At 38.2% G+C, this 20067-nt stretch overlaps 3 protein-coding genes and 1 non-coding gene across 5 annotated transcripts; all 4 read right to left on the bottom strand.

Moving 5' to 3' along the window:
- Positions 1-6475: 6475 nt before the first annotated feature.
- TRNAS-AGA lies at positions 6476-6557 on the bottom strand. Its single transcript has one exon. It is a non-coding gene; the product is annotated as a tRNA-Ser (tRNA).
- Positions 6558-7354: 797 nt separating this feature from the next.
- LOC115757120 (NHP2-like protein 1) lies at positions 7355-10413 on the bottom strand. Its single transcript, XM_030697225.2, has 5 exons — positions 10289-10413; positions 10070-10190; positions 9823-9926; positions 7700-7831; positions 7355-7603 (listed from the first exon to the last, which is right to left on the bottom strand). The coding sequence occupies exons 1-5, from the start codon at positions 10289-10291 to the stop codon at positions 7577-7579; spliced, it is 387 nt and encodes a 128-aa protein (XP_030553085.1). The 5' UTR covers positions 10292-10413; the 3' UTR covers positions 7355-7576.
- Positions 10414-11633: 1220 nt separating this feature from the next.
- On the bottom strand, positions 11634-13651 carry LOC115757121 (uncharacterized protein At2g34160-like). Its single transcript, XM_030697226.2, has 5 exons — positions 13382-13651; positions 13041-13089; positions 12255-12317; positions 12098-12162; positions 11634-11988 (listed from the first exon to the last, which is right to left on the bottom strand). Exons 1-5 carry the CDS (start codon positions 13505-13507, stop codon positions 11893-11895), a joined length of 399 nt encoding a protein of 132 aa, XP_030553086.1. The 5' UTR covers positions 13508-13651; the 3' UTR covers positions 11634-11892.
- A 596-nt stretch (positions 13652-14247) lies between these two features.
- LOC115757123 lies at positions 14248-19257 on the bottom strand. 2 transcript variants are annotated; one of them, XM_030697228.2, is made up of 8 exons: positions 19099-19257; positions 18870-18998; positions 18359-18474; positions 17815-17896; positions 16953-17012; positions 16727-16834; positions 15811-15856; positions 14248-14757 (listed from the first exon to the last, which is right to left on the bottom strand). In XM_030697228.2, the coding sequence occupies exons 1-8, from the start codon at positions 19174-19176 to the stop codon at positions 14549-14551; spliced, it is 828 nt and encodes a 275-aa protein (XP_030553088.2). In that variant the 5' UTR covers positions 19177-19257; the 3' UTR covers positions 14248-14548. The 2 variants fall into 2 exon arrangements, with proteins under 2 accessions (XP_030553088.2, XP_048134128.1); XM_048278171.1 differs by having other exon boundaries at positions 14621-14757; positions 15811-15978.
- Positions 19258-20067: the final 810 nt, after the last annotated feature.

The raw sequence follows: 20067 nt of genomic DNA, 5'->3' as shown, positions 1-20067 counted from the left end.
CATTCATTTCTTCTACTTCTTCTTTAACAAATCCGAATCTTGTTCTCATCATCCTGATCTCAAAAAACATATCCCTTAAATTCCATACAAGAAATTTCAAAACGAATAAAAAGGTCCGGACCATATCTCGTTTGAGTCTACATTCAATGCAGAGAAGGAGAACGATTCACCAAATAACATGATGTTCACGCATTCCTTTAAATCATAACCTTTTCCGTGATTGGATTATACAACATATAACCCTTGGTCACCTCACTATAGCCAATGAATATGCACTTCTTCAAACCCTAACATCTACAAAGTTCTTAAACATTTCATACATTTGATCGTCCAACTTCTTCCTTCGTTACGTACGGTATATAGGAATCCCATCCAAACAACTAAACAAACAACACCCACCTACTATGATTTCCACACAAATCAAATTACTTTAATAAGAACGAAATACTTATCTGCTTGTTACCGGTCCAAGCCTCTTTTGGGATTCTTCCAAGAACACTCCTTGTTGAACACATGTTTAAGACAAATACAGCACAAATAACAACTTCTGCCCAAAACTTCTTTGGTAAAGCTTTAGCCTTGAGCATAATTCTTGCCATTTCAAAAATTGTTCTATTCTTTCTTTCTGCTATACCATTTTGCTGAAGCGTATAGCTAGCAGTTAATTGACACTTTATTCCATGAATTTTACAATATTTGTCAAATTAATTGGAAGTAAATTCTCCACCTCTATCCGATCTCAAAGTCTTTAGACTAAATCCCCTATGTTTCTCAGCATAGACTTTAAATTACTTGAATTTTCCAAAAGCTTTATCTTTTTCTCTCAAGAAGTATACTTATGTTTTTCTGGTAAAATCATCGACAAAAATTAATGCGTACCTTTTTTGTCCGATCGATTCTAACTCAACTCGGCCACAAATATCTATATGCACCAGCTCCAAAGGTTGCTTGCCTCTTCTAGCTTTTCCAATTGGAAATGATTCTCGATGTTGTTTTCCGACGAGACATCCTTCACATGGGCTATCCGGACTGTCGATCAAAGGCATTCCAATCACCATTTTTTTCTGGACCAATAGTTTTAGTCCATGAAAATTTAGATGGCCGAAGTGAAGGTGCCACAACCACTTGCTATCTTTGGCCGTGGCTTGAAAAATGAACAAAGACTTCATCTAGAGAGATAGAGGGAACATCCGGTTCTTTGTCAAATGCACCGCCATGATCAACTTATCATTTACACCTCTAATGGTGCAAACTCCATTTTCAATGTTAATTTTGTGGCCTTTTTCTGAAAGTTGCCTGCAAATTCCAAAAAGTCATGGCACAAAGAAAACATATACAATAGTACCATTAGTACTATCCTTTGATTTGATATCAATGTTACCTTTGCCCATCACAAGAATCTTTGATTTATTCCCAAAGTTGACTTCACCATGAATCGTTTCGTATAGTCGCGAGAATAGCTCCTTTTGGCTGTACATGTGATTGTTGCACCCAGTGTCGAGATACCGGATATTGGTATCACTGGTACTCAAGCCATTCATTTTGCATGCTAACACGACGCTTTCATCAGCATCAACAGCATGTACATGTTTTGGCAACTCGTGCCCCATGTTTGCTCGACATTCGGATTTGTAATGTCCGAATTTATTACACTTAAAACACTTGACCTTTGATTTGTCACGTGTTTTATTTCTTCCAATGGAATTAGCATTTCCACCTCTACCTCGTCCACCTCTACGGCCTCGAACACCATGATACCCTCCTCGAGTTGAGTCGGAGACCCGGCTTTGCAAAGCTTGCTCGGGACAAGCACCGACGAACTTCCGATTCATTCTTTGCTCATGTGAGCATAATAAACCCATCAACCACTCCAACGTCATGGTTGATATATCCCGGCCTTCTTCAATTGCCGCAACAAGGTAGTCAAATCTTTTAGTCAAAGACCTCAAGATTTTTTCTACGATTCGTTCATTTTGGAGTTCTTCACCATGAACCCTCAATTGGTTAACGATGGTTTGCACACGATCAAAGTACGACAAGATAGATTCAGAGTCGTTCATGTGTAAAGACTCAAAATCACCTCGAAGTGCTTGAAGTCGAACTCGCTTCACGCGATCATCGCCTTTGTAGGATTTTTGCAGAATATCCCATGCCGCTTTTGCGATCTCCGCGCACAATATTTTTTCAAATATCATCTCTTCTACAGCTTGAAAGATCACATATAATGCTTTCTGATCTTTCTTTCGAGATTCGACCAACGAATCCTTGTCCTCCTTTTTCAAAGCATTGAATTCTTAGGTATCGGCTACTTCGGTGTAGCCACTCTCCACCAGGTTCCACAAATCCTGCGATTTGACTAGAATCTTCATCTTGACCGATCGTTTGTTGAAATTCCTCCCATTCAACTTTGAAAGTTCCAATTGAACGGAACTGGTGGATGCCATAGCTAGTTCTGATACCAATTTTACGGACCAGGAGGGGTTGCGGAAGTTTGGTGGTTTCAACGTGGGAGAGAATTAGAATATGGAAATGAGAGTGGTATTCAAAATAGCCTTTTACACAAAAGACACAAGCTTTGCTCTAAGCTTGAGTACAAATTCACTCTCTCTAACTCTCTCCACTCTAAGGCTACAAGAGCCATACATACAAGCTTAATCCTATTTATAGAAGAATTTCCACCGCCATTGGACTCCATAAAATAGCCGATATACTGTGAAAAGAGAGGTTGCTGCCGACTTTGAAAACGTGAAGGGGGCTGCCGCAATTTCAAGTTGTTGCCATGTGAAAGTTGCAACTTTTTTTTTTATGTTTTTGTTTTTTTGCTTTAGTCACTTGCATGCAAGTTTGACAAGTCAAACTCTATGCACCGCCAAAGGCAAATGAACGTGAGAATCCAAAGCAAAATTGAATTTTGCTTCTACTTTTTAACTTTTCCAAAATGAATTTTATATTTCCAACACATCGGTCCTGAGAGTCACCAATTGGATACTCAATTAGCAATTCCTTCGAGGAGTTCAACCCATGTGTGAATTCGAGCTTGAATGGTGATTTCATTTCTCCAGCGAAAGGACTTGCTTTTCATGATTCATATCTGAGATCACATGGAAAAAAGAAAGGGAAAGTAAAGGAGAAACCCATCATTGTTCGAGATCGGAAATTTGGTCATGTTTTTGCTACGTAGAGATAGATCCGTGTTGACACTTAAATTTTGACTAACCTTTTTAGTTATTTTTGCACAGAAAATGAGAACTACTTTTTAGTTCTTGCTAAAAAAAAATAATTAAATCATTTTTCATATTTATTTTTAGCATATATTGCATTTGCATTTAGTCAGACCAACAACAAAGGAGTTGAGTTTAATTTGACAGCTGATTGGACCATGACCCATTATGAATTTTCGATTAAGGCCAAGAGCGGGTGCCGAATTTTATATGAGTTTGGACTTAATTCGAATTTAATATAGCCCCTCTTTCTCGTTTAAATATATAAGGCCCTTAATTACTTATTCATTTAATTAATTGAGGCCTGATTTGAGCCCGAAAGAACATAACATAGTCCACACACATGGAAATTTTGGCTGGCCCTATATGCATTCTTAATGGCTGAAATTTTCAGAAATTTTGCAAGATTTGGACTCTTAAAGATCAGAATTTTTAATCCAATAGTTATTGACTAATCCCACTTCGATTAGGATTAGGTAACCCTTAGTCTATAAATAACAAGCTAAGTTTAGGGTTATGGGAGGAGGCCAATTTTCATTGAAACAAATGGCATTATTCAGCAGCCACATGAGAGGAAAAGAGCACGTTGCGAAGGAAGACTACCTCTTCTCTCATCTTCGTCCAAGTTCCGTAGGAGGGGGGCTTCACATATTGACAATGACGGGGAAATTGTGAGAGAAGAAAGAGAGAGGTCTTTTACTTTTCACGTTTTTCCTCTGTGCAGATTCGAAGGCCAATTGATTATCATATACGGCCACGAAAATTCGGCACGGAACACAGAGAGAGAGAGAGAGAGAGTTTCATGCGGCCATGGAGAAAACGTGGGTCAAGCGGTGATTTTTTTTTTATGATTTCTTATGAGTGCAGTTTGACTCATGACGTGCAGAGATGGAGGAAAGCCCCGATTCTGCAAAAGAAAGGAAAAAGTGAGAAGAGAAGAAAAGGAATAAAAAGACTTTATTTACTATAAGAAGATTGCTTCTGTCTCTTTCCTTGATCTCATATACAGGTGCAATAAGGTAAGTGTTCCAGTGCTTGAGGGACAACATGTGCATCTGAACTACTGGAGGGAAACGCACACGCGCGAGTGGAAAAGACTCGGTTGTGTCTTCATCGTATATATTTGGTTGGACCCCGATGCCAGATCCAATGAAGCTGCTGATCCGTAAGCCACCGTCACCACGAGCAACCATAGTTGCAGTCGTTGCGAGCTCGAGACCACCACCATCGCTGACCGAGACCCCCTTGATGTCCAGCGCAGTTTAGCTACGATTCAGCCCTATCCGAGGTTGGTTTAGCCTCGTTTTCAATTGATATTTGATGGCTAACTTTTGTGTTACTTGGTGCTAGAATCCTTAGTAATTCGGAGTTCGATTCGGCCTCAAATAAGCTCAGAAGGGGACTGTTTTAAGCAAAAATCCCAGCTTGTGTGTGTGCAGAATTTTAGCTAGGAAAAGATAAAATTTCTCAACTTTTTTATTTCAATTCATGCTTGTTACCTTGATAACTTGCATATACCTTGATGAATACATGTCGAATTGAAATTAAAAGTGAAAAGTTAAACCTTTTTTGCTAATTCTTGTTAAGAACCGAAAATTGGGTATTGTTGCATAAAATTTCTGAGCTTTCAAGTAATTTCGATTCGATCATGAATTGCTTGAATGTTCTTGAGAATTGATGTAATTTGATCGAAAAAACTCCCTCGTTCAGCATTTTTCTAAGATCAAATTGAATTAATTGGAAAGAATAAGGGTTTTTAATGAAATAAAATTGATTTTTGGCATACTATATCTCTTGGTGGCCAAATTATATGATGGTGGATATCCTTGCCTTGAATTTTAATCTTTGATTGGTTAAGTCACATTATCCTGTGATTTTCTAATGATTTTTCTATGTTGTGGATAATGATCACCGATTCAAAATTTGTCTAACCTATGAGAATACTTGAATTGGACAATATCCGATCTATCATGGATAAACTTTAATTTGGATAATTATCTCTTGCATCTTGAGTTGTTTGAATGGCAATATCTTGGTAGTTATCGGATGTTATCTGTTGTTATGGATGAGATTTATTTGAATTGGACAATTATCCAAATTTTTTAGGATTATCTAAAAACAAAATTTCCAATCCTTAAAGATAATTTTCTCAAACTTTAAATCGAACTTTGGATGAGGAAAGGTGGACCGCACTTGCATATTTTCGGCCACCCCTCTAATTTTCTAAAATTCGATTAAGCTTGTCCATTCTTGCTTTTATCTAGTCTTGTTTGTTTATTTTCCTTTTTTTTTTTATATAAAGTTTGCACATTTATAAACAAACATGCTCATAATATATGCTCCCACGTGCCTTGTCCCATCGAAAAATAAATTATATGCCTTGGCCATAATCTTATGGAATGGGATTATAATTTATAATTTAGTATAGATTTTCGTGTTTTGCCCTTTGAGAAAAGGGATGATGTTGTTCTATACATCTATCTGCATATTGGCTCAAATCTTCGAGAATGTAGCGGATAAAATTCTACTCTAGCCCAAATCTTTGGAAATGAGTGAATTTATAGGAAAATTCGAAATTAAAAGGTATATTATGGGTATTTTTATTTATTTTTGTTCAAGCTTTTGATTTTTTTTATTATTGCCGAAAATATGGTTCCATGTCATATTTTCCCAATTAATCATTCAATTCACATCAATCAATCGAAAGGAATTTTTCATGAAATTGATACCGAAATGACATTAATTTTTCAAATTAATATAACGAAGTCCCCAAACTCATTGTCTCTAGTTCGTAGAAATAAGATATTCCTCTCGATATCTTATTAAGGTTTCTAATCAACATTCCATAAATGATTAGTGGTAACTTCAATTTAACAATTTTTTCATGAAATAAACCTAAATTATAATTTGATATAGGTTTGGGAAAGTCCGAGTTATATTAGTTAAATAATTAACCTAATAATAGGTTAACCTAAGGCTCCCGAACTTTAGGTTGCGACAATATGGACTTTTAAGTGTTTTCATGTTGAAAATTTATTAGATAGACTGATGTAATGAACAAAGTCAATCCCATTATATGAAATAAAGATTCGATGGGTTTTTATTGAGACAAATGCGTATCGACTATGTTTGGACTTTCACGTAATTAAATGATTAGTCACATCATGGGTTAATCCAAATCTTTTGTGTCCAACTCCTTTATGTCTTTTTAAGTTGATAGTATGCAAAAATGAAGTGGGGGAAAAGACAAAAACCGTGAGCGGCAGGATTCGAACCTGCGCGGGCAGAGCCCACATGATTTCTAGTCATGCCCGATAACCACTCCGGCACGCCCACTCACTGTTGCTCAGTTCCCCATACTAAAATACTTATTTGTCGTCGATAGCACAAATTTATTACTACAAGACAATGGAGCCTCGTTTAGGATCATACATAGTTTATTGTTGTATATGTAGAAAAGTTTCCCTTATCATGGCCAAAGAAAGGATGTAGTCTTTTTTGGGCCCAAAAATAAGGGTGCGATAGTCTTAAAAAGTTTACTGCTCAAACTCCAGTTCAATTCGAATACTCAGACCTTGAAAATCGACAGCGTTTGATCTCTCAAAGCACACACTCTCAGCGTCCAGCTCAAATTTTGGGTTTCATAGGTTTGTAGCATTATTTATTGCATAGGCTACAAAGCCCCAAACCTATCAAATACCTTACTAGCTTCACGAACCGATTAAAATGAGCTTGAGTATAGATGTGGATGGCGAGACATGGAAATGATAAGCATAATTTTACTTTACCTTCTTTCATGTACAATGCAACAAGGCTAAGGATTGAAATACGGCCACCTAATTGTCCTGGTTGCCCCCTTCTTCGAAGCGTTCTCAAACTCTATGCTTTCGATCCTAAAACTTGAGTCAAGCTCGACAGGTATCATGTTGGGCTTGAGCAGTCTAACAAGACTAGATAACTTAAGGGCCCAGACGCATGGTGCACAGCAAGCTACCTCCCTGGACATTACCATGGCTCAATGCATTAAATTCTTCAATCTATCAGTTCTCAGCATCACAGAGTGGATCCAAGACCAGATCCCAGATGCCTCTCAAACCAATTGGCACAAATTTGCACATAAAACATACACAATTACTAAAAACTACAGCTTACGGCATGTCAACAATTACTATTAGCTATCAAGATACAAATTGTTTGCACATGGAACCCGGAGGAAAGAAACTTCAAAGAAAAAACTCTTCATAAAGCCGACACAGGAAAACTTTAAAGCTAGCACATTCCTCAGTCAAAGCCTCTTGAAGAGCAAATGCATAGACAAAGAGGCCCATCACACCGAACATGCAGGATGTAGTACTTCAGATCAATAGCTTCTCTATGGCATCCTGCAATTCCACAGGACAAAGCTAAGAGTCTATTGCATTTAAGGGCCGATTACAATCACAACACCTATATTGCATTTGATTTGATAGAGGGTATACCTTGAGCTGTTGGATCTGGGATTTCAACTGGCTTCCCTCATTTGATGTCACTGAACATGCAATGACAGGTCGTGTAACTCCGCATGCTCGACCAAGTGCTTGTTTTGAAGGGACAAAGACATAGGGCACATTCTGTATATATGACATGAAAAAAGGTAAAAATCTGGGCATGCCGTGGCAAGATGGTAGTAACCCAGTATATAATGAAGTATCAAGAAGAAACATTTCAACTGGCAGACGGTATTTATGGTATCTCAAAAAGGAGACCACGAAGGTGCATATTCTTTACCTATCACAAGCACTGAATTAGAGACCTAGAAAGGTTTACCAAACAAAAAAAGGTTTAGAAAGTAACTACACCTTTAGATAATTCGCTTTGCAGCAAGCATTGGTAATTTAATAATAGCAAACTTTGGGGAAAAGGAAAAAGTGGAGGGGAACTCTTGTCCAAAGTTGAAGTCCTCTATGCTGTAAATTAACTAAAGAGTATTAATTAGGCGTATAAGCCCCAGGCTATTTCGATTGCGTAATGAAGTGGCACTATTTCTTTCTTTGATTGGATTATCACCTACGCCCTTTTAGAGTTTAAGTCATGTCAGATATGACTCACATGGCTTTAGATGAGGTTCGACAGTTGAGATTAAGAGGTCTTATAGTAGATTAAGGGCTCAGATTCCAGAGATGTTTTAAGTCGTTTTTAATATTCTCTAAACCCTATTGCAAGCCATTTTTCTTACATACTTTTGATGGATATGACTTAAGATTCTCTTGGTTTTGTACCCTATAAATGAAGGACATGTTTGGATTGACTTTCACTTTTTACCTTAATCTAAATCTTGTGGCACACGCACTATTGAGTTTTTTAAGTCAAAACTCTTGAAACTTTCACAACATGTAAATGTTGACATGTAGCTTCGCATATCACGTTTTTCATTTTTTTAAAATTAGGAGAGTACTTCAACAAACAAGCACCAATGATCTAGCTTCAAATTAGTGCTGCATTTCTTATTTTGAAAACCTTGATTTCCCTGCATAATTAACATGCCAATATTAATAATTGTTTCTGGATAATAAATCAAATTTTGCAAACCATGCAGCTACATTGCCAATCCACATATCCCACAAGGTATGAACAAGAGCTGGTTCAAAGCACCATCAATAACTTAACAGACATTCCCAAAAGGCCTGGATCACTATTTGTATAACCTTAGCTATAGGAATGCACAGTGGTCTGCTTTAATGATTCAAGATTGAGAGATTCAAACAAACCAAAGGCATTTATTTGGAACGACTTTTAAATCAGATTCAATCAAACTGCAAGAGTTAAACCTTCAGACACTACCAGATTCTTTTTGGTTTGGTTTTCTTTGAAAAATTTGACCCAAAATTAAGACACATGTTTTGACTTCTATTGCTTTACACTTATTGGCTCATATTTAGAAGCCCACAAAGCAGACTATAGTATTGTCGTGTACAACATTCTGTTTTTCCACAAAATTAAGTAAACAACAGACTGAATAATTTCAATTACCCAGCTTGTGTACAGTTTGGGCTAGAAAAATTGAGCAAAACCAAGTTGAGTTAGTCTATTTATTTTTATCCCCAAGCCAGAACAAAGCAACAAACTCAATACCAGTTTTCTATTTTTTTATTTTTTTTCTAACTCATCCTTCTGATGAACCCAATCGTAAGAATCAGCAATCGAATACTCATTTTAGTTACTTCGAAGCGCACATTCACAAGTACACTCACGGAATTTTTTCACCTCAGCAAATTTACAAAGAAAAGAAAGGAGATCTTCTCCTGGGAAACTGTCGGATCAGATGAAGAAATTTAAAAGCATAACTTGTGTATAATCTGAAACGAGGCTTTCTTTCATAACACGGGGACAGCAAATCAAACAACACATTCACTTTACACGCTCATTTTGGCCACACTTGTAAACCCCGAAGAGACGTACCAACACCAGTAAAAGCTTCCCATCCTTTCACTTAAACAATAGATAAACCGAATGCATACCTCGTTTTTCTGGTAAGTGAAACCACATGTCATTGCTATGCAGCTTAACTAAGAACAAAGCAAGCAACGATGAAAATAGTGCAAAGCATTGAACTTTCGCATACCTTATCCTCTGCGAGCAGCGGAAGATGAAGTAGGATCTCGAGCGGCTCAGTGTCGGCAGCCATCACGACGAACTCGGAAATACCCCGATTCAAGGTCTTCGTAGCTGAAACCAAGCATCCACATTTCCCATGAAGCCCTAGAACAACCATTACCCAACTCGCAACATGCATAACACACACCTCGCACATTCACTCGTGCACACGCACAAACGCTAATTACGGACACGCGAGCAGTCGCACGACGAACCTTCATTGGCGCCCTTCTTGAGCTGCTTGTAATTGGCGGCTTGCTGGACGAGGTCGAGGATGGTGATGCTGAGCTGAGCGTCGGCGAGCGGGTAGGCTTTCGGGTTCACAGCTTCTCCTGTCTGCACATGTAGACGACGAGGAAGTGAAGATTGCCGTCGATTCGACAGATTGATTGAGCTGTTGAAGGCGATCGAAGTGAAAAAGTGAACAGCTTTACCATTTCTTTTTGCTTTGGACGAGTCTCTGCAATCGAATTGGGGAGCGCCTAGGGTTTTTCCGAGGGGAAGGAGACGACCCGGGGGTTTTAGGCGGACTCTTAAGATAAAGAGACGTGAGGAAGAGCAAGTTGACCTTTTCCATCTTTTCCTGGTTTTTTTTTTTTTTTTTTTGGTTTATTTTGATAGTGATGTTTCAACACCTTATATCTTAATCAACATTTAACCACAAATTTCTGACCCAAAAAAAAAAAACATTTAACCACAAATTGTTTTTCTTCTTACAAAATATTCCAACCTTATATCGTACAAATTAATTCTCTTCTTGCAAATTAATTTTGATCTCACGAAAAATCTCAAATCGATATCTAAATCTAAAAAAAATAAAAAAAACTTAAATCGGTAATCTTAATTCAAAACTAACCTACATAGGCAATTTTGGTTACGGAATCAGGATATCAGTTCAAAATTCTTCTTGAGACAAAAATTTGTTTGAGCAATCATGTTGTAGTGTATTGGTTTAAAATTTTTCACGAATTTAATTTGAGGTAAATGTGTTGTGGTTACTAGTGTAGATGATAGGTTTAGGTAAGGATATTAATTTGAAATTTTTCATGAGACGAAAATTAATTTGGATAATTATGTTGTAGTGCACCGTTTAGAATTTTTCGCAAAATAAAATTTAGCTAAACGAGGTAAATTGGCAGTAGAGTACCAATTGAGATTTCTAACAGCAGTAACGAGAAATACTTTCAATTAGTAGAGATTGTTCTAATTGAGGTTTCAGTGTACCATGCCGAGGATTTGATGGACGACACCTTATAGAAAGAGAATGCCGAATTTTCCTTTTTGGCCACAAAAAAGAGAGCATTGAATTTTCCTTCGACAATAGGTAAAGCTTGACATTGTTCGATCAACTTCCTTCTTTTTGCTTCTTCATATTCACTGAATCAAATGAAATGTTTCATGCAAGACATTCAAATGAATTTAACATCACCCACTTTGCCTTTGTCTTCCCTTTGAGGTTTTGGTACATTTTCTAATAAATGACCATCAAACCACAAGAGTTCAAGTTTAACCTACTCTTTTTGACGAGGTTCTTTAGGAACATTTAATCTAACGACTCGAATCGCGGTGAACGCCGTACAATTTCAGCCCAAAAACACCTTTTCTGGTGAATCATCTATGAGAACATGGTCAAGAACCTCAATGAAACTTCCGTATTGCTCATAGTTTCCAAAAGAAATTGACAAGTACGATCGACCAACACTCCCTCGGTTAGATGACTGCCTCTTCGCCATCTGATGCCCCGAATATATTTGGTATTTGCTATCTGCAGAGAGAGACTCAACCAAGCATGATTACTTCCAAGTACATAAAAACACATCGAGACTGCATAGATATATGCTAGTCACGCATATGCACCGCGCACAAATCATGACATCAACAGGAAAAATTCAATGGAAAAGAAATGGACAACAGATTGGACTTGATTCTCGTTCCTACAAAATTTCCAGCGGTACAAACTCAATCAGGACTATTCTACAGATCATGTTTAGCCACAGACCACAAAGCAAATGGCAAATGGTGACGCCCTTTCAAGTTTTCAACTCTGCTCTTCAGTGGCTCCAGTATCAGTCTGCTCAGCAGCAGCTGCCATCAATTCATCGAACTTCTCTGACTTCCCCAACAATATCTCTATCTGCACAGTCCATAATCCCCCAAGGTTATAAAACTCTACTTGAGTACTAAAAGTAAAATCGGGGACAAAATTCGCTATCAAGTGCACATAGAGATTAATGCTTGCTCACCTTGGCCTTTTGGACAGGTCGCCCTCTTGATTCATCCTTTATACCAACAGTTGACGTTGTGATCTCTGCAATAAGTGTTTGAGAATATACTCATAAAGTTGCACATTACCTGCTTCAAACATATAGTATGTAAACGTAAACGTAAAGAGAATTGTACTCTTCTCTGCAGCAAATCCATTGTTCTTCAGAATTTCGGCGATGGTGACCACTGTCGCGATAGCTGCATACGTAAAACCATGGAATGAAAAACTAAGAATGCCAGTTGCCACGATGAGCAGACAGGTAGCTGAACCTCTTTCAAAATTAAAAAGAATATACAGAGCAATTAACAGTGCACCAGTTAGCTGAATCTTGTGCATTACTGACAGTTAAATGAAAATCATCACCAACCAACCCAAAATTGGGAATCGTTTTGCCCAGTAACAGAAAACATATATCTACAAGCCTTAGTATGTCCAATAAGGACCAGTCTAGTCATCCTAAGAGACAAAAGATGGTTCAAGGGCAACCGCAGAAACCCCTAGATACAGTAAACCCAATCACATAGAGAGGTTTATGGCTCCTCGAACAACCCTCTGCATGAATTCCTCAATAACTGAAAACTAAAGCCTGCTTTATACTAGTATACAAACCGCAAGGCACACCCATAATTGGTTTCGCAAAAACCACTCAGAAAGGCGATTGATATGAGAACTTTCAGTTATGATCAAGGCCAAAGCAGAAATAGAGAAAGAATGGACTAGCATATAAGCACTACCAACGAGATTTCCAATTCAGACAGGAGGAGACTGCTCTTTAAGCACGCTTACAAGTTAAATGCAATATCTATCAGACTCACTCTAATAGGCACATGCAGTCTTAAAGTGTGAAACATGACATCAAGGAACACAGTCATATGAATCAAAAGCGAAACAAACAAGAAAAAAGGAATGAGAATCTGTACCCATCCCAAGAGCAGAAAGTTCCACCTCATTGTACTGCTGCATATATCTCTGCATTCACAATAAAAACCGCACCAATTACCAAACCGCCGACCGATTATTCATCAAATCCCTCAAAGAACCAAAACTCAAAGAAAAAAAAAACCAGACCACATCTAAACAACACAGGCAAACACAAAAGTTGGCGACTGCACGCAACGATCTCCTCCGACAGACCGTGGATTGTGGCACAAACGACAAGCCAAAAACCTCACAAATCAACCTGACCACGTCAATCCATATGAGCATTTCAGCGATTCCGATTCGACGGCATTATCAGACGGTGGGGGGCTTCTATACGTACCTTAGCGAGGTTGACGTAGAAGAAGAGAGGCTTCTTGGTGTTGGAGACTTGGATGCGATTCTTCTTGATGGAGTCGCCGTTCAGGGCGATGCTGTTGACTCCCTCGGTGATCTGCTCCATCGCCATTGAAACGCAGAGGCGCGCGCGCGACGTCGGAAGAAAACCACAAACCCTAGATTAACCTTTCGACTTGCCCCGAAACTCCGGACACGAAGAAGATGAGGATTCCGGTGAAAAATGGGACTGCCAAATTTTATGGTATCCTTTAGGAAATGTTTTCTCAGCAAAAGATAAAAAAAAAAAAATTGGAAATGGAAAACGGTATAACCTAGCACCGACACAATACATGATAGGCGATATGACAGATACGATACGTTGACACATATATTTTTAAAAATATATAAAATTTCAACATAATATTATATAATAAATGCGTATTTTTATATATATATGATCAATGATGATTTTTTTTTTCTTCTTATGATAGTAGGAATTCATGACTAGATCTTTTTAGGCTAATTGAGCATATTAATTTTAAGATGGCTAAATATATGACTTAAGTATATATTTATGATAAATTCATATTTTGATTCTTAATTTATTGAAAAAACTTATAACTAACTCCATGTATGTTCAAATGATGTGTCGCGTGTCAAGATGCTGAACTCTCATATCGCTGGCATGTTTAAAACGTTAATAAAGGATCGATTGCATATCGAAGAGTGTCGAACTCGACATGAAAACTCTCGAAAGGTGTCGGTGCTATGTAGAGCATAACTGAACTCAAATTACTTCTGCTTCAACACAAGTCAAAAAGCAATCTTTTCTTCTCCTTTGGCATTAAAATAATTACCCACTTTTTTTGGCATAATATCCCTGCCACTCTCTACTGTTCCCAACTTTGACAAGCATAAGTATCGAGGTGTGTATAGTTTTGAGACAGGTTACATTATTCTATACAAGCATAGACAGGAGTACAATACCGAGGCACACATGCCCTTATCTTGACAGCTGAGGGTAGATACCGCCCGAAAAGAACCAGGACTCGTTCATGAATTGACATGCGTTTTCCTTATAAATGCTCACCTTCGATTTCATACTTATCAAAATGGAAAGGCTCCAGCAATGAACGAGATGGATTTCAAAAGTAGGACCACGGTTAGTTCATCATGAAGCCAGGACCCTCTTTTCTTCCTCTTCTAGTCTATTCAACCATTTAAGTCCCAGATCGCATCCTGCTTTTGTGGCTATCTCAAACTGCTTCCTAGCCATCTCTACTGGGTCCACTGCCGGAACGTCCTCGCTCTTCCGTGATTTTCTGGCGGCTGAGCCTCTAGGTGATGTGAACTTTGTCAAAACTTCTGGAACTTGAAAACCTGAAGCATGTTTTGAACAACCCATGGGCAAAAAATTCTCATCAAAGATGGGACAAGATGCTATATAAAGCTACTGTTAGTGTCTTGCTAATTGTGAAGCTATCAAGATACGGATCAAAGCTTCATTCAAGCTGAGAGAAAGAGACATGCGACTATTGAATCTTATGGAGAATGGACACCAAGAGAGATCGTCACTTGTGTCTCGTCGCGGCAAAATGATCATCCGTGCTAGAATTTTGCTTCGGAAGATGAGTGATGTAGGGAGAGATTTGACAGATGATGAAGGAATGCAAAGGGGGTGATACGAGGAGAGGAAAAGAGCACCCTAAACAAGTGATAGATGAAGAAGTTGAAAGAGGACTACACGAAAAAAAAAAGTAGGTCCGCTGATTCTGAAGTTATGCTGTTGAAGACCATGCTTTTATTGAGACAGAATATACGAACAAGAGACTTTTGTGTCTCCAATATCTCAGCTATATTTTTAAAACCGTTTTCTGTGTTTTCGCAGAGATGATTTTTCTTAAGCAGACTGAAAATCTTTTCAGGTTCATTTTCCTTTTGTACATCCAATGAAGATAGGAACGTAGACAATATTTGCAAACCAAATAGATGCGTAAGCTCTCTGATCAACATCATGTGTGAATCGAAGGTAGAGACATGACTGTTAATTTGGAACTGTTCCCCAAACACCGTTTGAAAGAAGTCCTCGAAATTGAACGGATAACTTAAAACCCTTGTTTATCCTCCCAAAAGAGCCTACTACATGGTAACCTGACAGATTAACTTTGCAATTTTCAAGTCCATGATAGTAAAATAGAACTTGCTTAATCCTTCCAACCAAGTCAGAACCAAAAGCAAACAATATGTACTACAATGTGAGTAATGTATATAAGTGGACCTTTTGTCAAACAAAACAAGGTAATTGGATGTGATCAAGATAGGATAAAAAAATAATGACAAGATACAGTACAGCCTACCTTTAGGAAGACTATATAGATGTGAATAGCAATGCACTTATGTTTTCGTTCAAAAGCATAGTCTCAAAGAACAAACCTCTAAGAAGGAGAGACCCATATGCTATGGCTGCACCAGCATGCCCCTGCATATGTCCAGAGGAGAGTAAACTATAAGAGGACAGCGCCTTCCCCATTTCTTTTGTACCAAACCCAATATCATAGCATCCATACAATTATATGTGCAAACAAATTGCCATGCATGGGCCTGCACTTGTGAAGGAGCAATTGGAATCTTCCCACAAAGTTCAATTATAGACACTAGATCACCGATTTCTATAACACAGATGGAAACACTAAGCCCTTCTGACAACAGCTCAGGACATAAGTTCGTCAGACAAAATACAGTTGAATGAGGATTAGGAGTCAAAGCAGTAAAAGGAAAAGGAGATGTTTGTTTATAGGCAACTCTTTGCAATAGTTGAAGACTTCTCTATCATATCTTCCAGCTCGTCTCTCTTCTTAACCTCAGTTCCCACATGGTTTTGAAGAGAACAGAGAAGCTTCAAAGAGGCTTTCTGTGTGTTGGTTAGGGAGATTACTACAGCACTAACGTAGTTGATTGGAACATCAACTAGACTCCTATTTCTTAATTCTTCAGTTAATTTCTAAATACGACCTTATCCCTTTAACAAAGGTTCCTAGTAAAATGGTTATGGAAATTATCTTTTGATGGTGGATCTTTTCAAGTGAAGTCCAAAACTTTGCTTATTACATACTCTGTACTGGAAAATAATCCACCCAAAATTATCCAGCTGGCATGCATTTCATAAGTTAATCAATTACCAGTCTAAATAATTGCAAAAAAGTTGTACCGCAAAAGAAAAGAGTGCAAAGGAACTATCTGTTTGAATACTCTATGTTAGTGGACACAATACTTATCATGAAAGCATCCATCTCTAAACCACAAGCTTTAAATTGCATCACTTCATGAAGCGAAAAAAACTGATGCTCACCCTCTCTGATGCCCTATGGAAACACCACATTCCTGAGGCAATATCTTGCTTCACACAGTCCCCTGTCAAATAAACAGCTCCTAGAAGATAAAGAGCACCTGAATGCAGCTAGAAAATGACAAGTTCCGGTAAGATTTTAAGTGATTAAAAGCACATTAAGTGCATATGAACTAAGAGAGAAACCTCTTAAGCAGAAACAAAAAAGAAAAAGCAAAAGAGGACAAACCTGGTCAACTGCCTTCTCCAAATAATAAAAAGCTTGTTGATCAGAGGAGAAGTAATCATGCTACACATAACCAAGCATAACACGTAAATCATAAAATAGGACATCCAGAATGAGTGAGGGAAACAACGACCAGATATAGACACAGAAAAGGCAAATGAAAGCTATTATAAGCTAATGGTGCAACAGAATAAACATGAGCATGAATATCATGCAGATGTGGTTTATCCAAAAAAATCAAATATACTCTAGTTCAAATTACTCTAGTATCTTCAGAACCGGTAAAAAAAACATAGGAAAAAGATTGGGTTAGCAAGAACACATTTCCTAGTTGCCCTGCATCTTTTATGCCAACTTTTTCTATTCTCAGCTGGGGCCCAGGAGCCTTGAGGATGTAAAACAAAAAGGTAACGTAAGGATTCTGTTATCATATGTTTAACAATATCCGGTGAGGTTCCATGGTAGGGCAATGGCAAAGCCAGTTTTAAAAGAGTATTGGTTAACTGTTTGATCGAGCATTAAGAAAAACGTTCCCAAAACTATAATTATAGAGAACCCAACCTAAGTTGGAACAAGTTTAACCAAGAGACACACCACTCGGCCAAGTGTAGCAGTTGTATCTGAAGAGCAAAGAAAAAGATAACATAAACAAGTATCATAACTTAACGGTGCACATTGTAGTTTCTCTGCACTTGCATGCGGAAATTTTAGGTGTTACAACTGTCTACCTCTGAAAATAGTTCAAAATAATGGGTTCCCAAGAATCCCAGAGAACTCTAAATTATGAAGGAAAAGAGAAGCTGATAGATGCATTCAATAAGAGAGAACTTTAAATACAGGCAGCCACCAAGCACAAAGTTCTTACCTCAACTCTTAGACGACAACCTAATTCGTACTGTGCATCTGGATCACCCATATTAGCTGCTTCCACCAGCAAGGCAGCACCGCTGTTATGGCAACATGGTCTTATAAGGAAACAACATATGTTCAAGTAGTGGCATACCACTCAAAAGCATGACAATGCTTCCTTCAAACCAATTACCAGAGGATATAAGCGAGGTTACTAAGCTACATGGAATCCGCATGGAAAAGTGTGAGCAAGAAGTTAGAACAAGAAGATTGCCAGCAGCTGCAGCACTAGCACATCAAAAGGTAAAACAAGAGCAACATGTTTAAGTACAACGCTCTTTCATCATCAATTTTTTTTTTTTCCAGTATAGTGCCAAAATATGACCTCTTCAAAATGAAGGCCTTCAACAAAACAAAAGGACAAAGTTAACCTGAGTTAGGTCACCATTGATTTTACCTCCCCATATGCATGCTAGAAGTTTCTTCTCATCACAGTGCTACATGAATGATTACCAAGAAAGGAAGATACACATTTCCTGACATAAGAAAGAACCACTTACACAGCTAAACATTTTCCCGGAACATGGTACTTCAAATGCAGTTTAGCCAGCCAATATCTGGCATGCGTGTTTGAATTGTCAGCCTCAAGAGCCAATTCAAAGTTCTCCTTCGCAGTCTGATCAGAATTGGATAGGAGAGAAAACGGGAAGGCGGAGAAAAAGAAATATCAGTGCAAGTCGAGCTTAGTGAAAAAAGAAAGTGTAAAAACTAAAAGGGAAGTATAGTCACTAGATTAACATAAAAACTAAATATTTCAGCCAAACCGGAGAGAAGAACAGATGCAAAATCAACTCTTTCCACTCAGACAAGTATCACCCACATGTCAACAAGAGAAGTTGAGAATGTTACAGACCGATAGAACGTCAACACATTTTTCTTTAGAACCATAACTACGGAAGAATCATTATAAACGCGATTCTATGAGTAACCCAAAATTCTCCACTAAATAATCAAGCTCATCTCACAAAAACGAAACAAACAAGCCAAATTACGAGAAGTCGGCTCACTCACCCTGAGGAGAGGAATGAGGCGGCGATCATTGAGCTCGCAGTAGTCGATCACTCGATCGACCTCCTTCAGAGCGCTCCAACCTTTCGCTATCAACTCCATGGCCATCTTGTTCCTGCTGTGCATGTCTCTCTGTCAAGCCAGCAAAAGGAAGAATAGGATGAGCCAGCTAAGAACCCAAGGCAGAACACGAGGGCCGATTGTGCGGGAAAAAAACGGTGGAATTACGTACTCGCGGATTGAGCAGGAAGAGGAGGAGGCCATGGTCGGTTGGTTTTACAGAGAGGGCTGTGCGGAGTGATCTCAACATGTTTGTGTTTATGCCTGAACGAACCGCACGAGCCAGCTGAGTAGCGGGTAGCTTTCCCGAACTGTACCGTGACCGAGAAGATATAGGGTAATTCGGTTTTACGTCCAGAGATCCGCGGTCAACCGGGTCGTTGCGGCCCATCGGCCCGACACGGCCCAGAAGATTATGTTTGCAATTTCATGCGGACTCAATAGCAATATGGACAGCCCAACATCAATTCGAAAGGAATTTTATACTTGTATCTTGATACTTCTTTTTTTTTTTTCCCTTTCCCCCAGGAGTCTGGATTTCTTGCCCTTTAACTCCCACAAATTATTATTTCAGAGCAAAAATCAAGGCACCTCATGAAAGGAAGATCAATTCGTCGTCATTTCCCCTTACATCGAAATAAATATGAAAGGGGAAAATTATCCAAAAAGTCGTAAGTATATTGTACTTTTACCAATTTAGTCCTAAACATTTTAATTCTGTAAATACTCAAGGTAATATCAGGAAAAAAAAAAAAAAGAGAATGACAAATGCAACGGAAGACATCTACATGTGTTGATACCTTTGCAATTTAACGGAGAGTAAATTTGGGCAAGGTACGAATTTGAGATATTTTGTTAGTTTGGTAAAAACATGTCATGAGGCATTAATTTGTGATTTTTTGTGAGACGAGAAAAATAACTAATATATATATATTTATATTGTTCAAATGCTAGTTTTGAGTTTTTGATATATTGACACTAAATGCTAGTACTCTCACACTCGTCCATCCCCTCCATTCTCGCAAATTGCCACCTCAATCTAAAGGTTCCGAAAAATTAACTTATTTTCTCAGAAGTATAGTCTTGAGAAAATTGCAATTCATTTCGTGGAAAAGACAGCAAAATCTACCGGAAAAAAACT

The sequence above is a fragment of the Rhodamnia argentea genome, chromosome 4, assembly GCF_020921035.1.
Source record: "Rhodamnia argentea isolate NSW1041297 chromosome 4, ASM2092103v1, whole genome shotgun sequence".
NCBI lineage: Eukaryota > Viridiplantae > Streptophyta > Magnoliopsida > Myrtales > Myrtaceae > Rhodamnia > Rhodamnia argentea.
The sequence above is the reverse complement of the archived record's forward strand: the minus strand, read 5'-3'. Positions and strand labels throughout refer to the sequence as shown.

Excerpts from the sequence above, each read along its gene's own strand:
- LOC115757123 (XM_030697228.2), bottom strand. The coding sequence starts at position 19,176 with ATGTTGAGATCACTCCGCACAGCCCTCTCTGTAAAACCAACCGACCAT. Across the intron at positions 18,999-19,098 it reads TCTTCCTGCTCAATCCGCGA|AGAGACATGCACAGCAGGAA; the intron begins GTACGTAATTCC and ends CTGGCTTGACAG. Across the intron at positions 17,013-17,814 it reads GTTGTCGTCTAAGAGTTGAG|CATGATTACTTCTCCTCTGA; the intron begins GTAAGAACTTTG and ends GGTTATGTGTAG.
- LOC115757121 (XM_030697226.2), bottom strand. The coding sequence starts at position 13,507 with ATGGCGATGGAGCAGATCACCGAGGGAGTCAACAGCATCGCCCTGAAC. Across the intron at positions 13,090-13,381 it reads TCTACGTCAACCTCGCTAAG|AGATATATGCAGCAGTACAA; the intron begins GTACGTATAGAA and ends TTGTGAATGCAG. Across the intron at positions 12,163-12,254 it reads TGGATTTGCTGCAGAGAAGA|AGATCACAACGTCAACTGTT; the intron begins GTACAATTCTCT and ends CACTTATTGCAG.
- LOC115757120 (XM_030697225.2), bottom strand. Across the intron at positions 9,927-10,069 it reads CAAGAAGGGCGCCAATGAAG|CTACGAAGACCTTGAATCGG; the intron begins GTTCGTCGTGCG and ends GCTTGGTTTCAG. Across the intron at positions 7,832-9,822 it reads CGCTGCTCGCAGAGGATAAG|AATGTGCCCTATGTCTTTGT; the intron begins GTATGCGAAAGT and ends TCATATATACAG.